This window comes from Globicephala melas, chromosome 1 (assembly GCF_963455315.2).
Source record: "Globicephala melas chromosome 1, mGloMel1.2, whole genome shotgun sequence".
In the NCBI taxonomy this organism is placed as follows: domain Eukaryota; kingdom Metazoa; phylum Chordata; class Mammalia; order Artiodactyla; family Delphinidae; genus Globicephala; species Globicephala melas.
In genome coordinates this window covers 79,607,203-79,608,417 of record NC_083314.1, presented here as the reverse complement: position 1 = coordinate 79,608,417, position 1,215 = coordinate 79,607,203, and the positions used below count along the sequence as shown (strand labels likewise).

Below are 1,215 nucleotides of genomic sequence, written 5' to 3'. Positions count from 1 at the left end.
CTTCTGCGACATACCTGATTTTTAATTAAGACATGGGAATGACAGCACATAGTGATTAGAAAAAATAAAACAATTTTATGTTCATACCTACTAAGTTAAGACCCTACAAGAAATTACTTAAAGTACTCAGAATTTGAATAAATATTAGAGAACGATTTGGACTTAACACAGAACTGGGGTGTTCAAGACAATTTTACCTGGATTTAACAGAGCAAGGAAGCCCCAGTTGATTTCTGAGATACACATAATTGCTCATGTTTTGCCTTGGAGTATTTCTTCCGCTTTTGCATATGTGTATTTCTTGAAGGTCACCTATACTAATGTTATCAGTTTCACAAGTGCCTCAAATAAATCTTGCTAATTTTTTTTGAAAACCCTCTGGTTTCAGCATAGCATTATTAAGAAAATACATATATACATATACAAACCAGTAAACTTGTTTTATCCTCTTTTGTCTAGGAATATGACAAATCTGAAGACATTCCTGAGGAAGTAGCTACAGCTGGACAAGGGTAAAGAGGTGTGTGTTCTCATGGATGATTCAAGCCTGTCCAGCAGTGTTGATGTAGACAAAGGCTTTGCCATTGCCTTTGTTGTTCTTCTTTTTTTGTTCCTAATGGTGATGATTTTTCGGTGTGCCAAGTTGGTGAAGAATCCCTATAAGGCCAGCTCCACAGCCACAGAATCATCTCTGAGCTGAACTATGAAAAAGCCTGGTAGACCTTCCTTCACAGGAGATATGAAATCTTTTATACAGACATTTATGAAACAGACTTTTATTATTTCACCTCCCTGTTTCTCAGCCTTCTCACTCTTGCATTCCACAATAGGCACATGAGGTTGAGTTGAGAATAATAACAAGGATGAAACACAAGTCAGTCTGTGTTGTTCCTATTCAGGAAAATAGTTACCAAAGTGGGACAGAGACAGGTTGAACTTATTGATTAAAATAAGGCCATGATGGGCTTCCCTGGTGGCGCAGTGGTTGAGAGTCCGCCTGCCGATGCAGGGGACATGGGTTCATGCCCCGGTCCGGGAAGATCCCACATGCCACGGAGCGGCTGGGCCCGTGAGCCATGGCCGCTGAGCTTGCGCGTCCGGAGCCTGTGCTCCGCAACGGGAGAGGCCACAACAGTGAGAGGCCCGTGTACAGCAAAAAAAAATAAATAAATAAGGCCATGGGTTTCAATCCTCCAGTATCTAATATTCTTAAGA

At 41.1% G+C, this 1,215-nt stretch overlaps 1 protein-coding gene across 1 annotated transcript; it reads left to right on the top strand.

The window, feature by feature from the left end:
• Window positions 1-532: 532 nt before the first annotated feature.
• Window positions 533-700, top strand: CTXND2 (cortexin domain containing 2). Its single transcript, XM_060286887.1, has one exon. It carries the CDS (start codon window positions 533-535, stop codon window positions 698-700), a length of 168 nt encoding a protein of 55 aa, XP_060142870.1.
• The last annotated feature ends 515 nt before the right edge of the window (window positions 701-1,215 follow it).

Excerpts from the sequence above, each read along its gene's own strand:
- CTXND2 (XM_060286887.1), top strand. The coding sequence starts at position 533 with ATGGATGATTCAAGCCTGTCCAGCAGTGTTGATGTAGACAAAGGCTTT.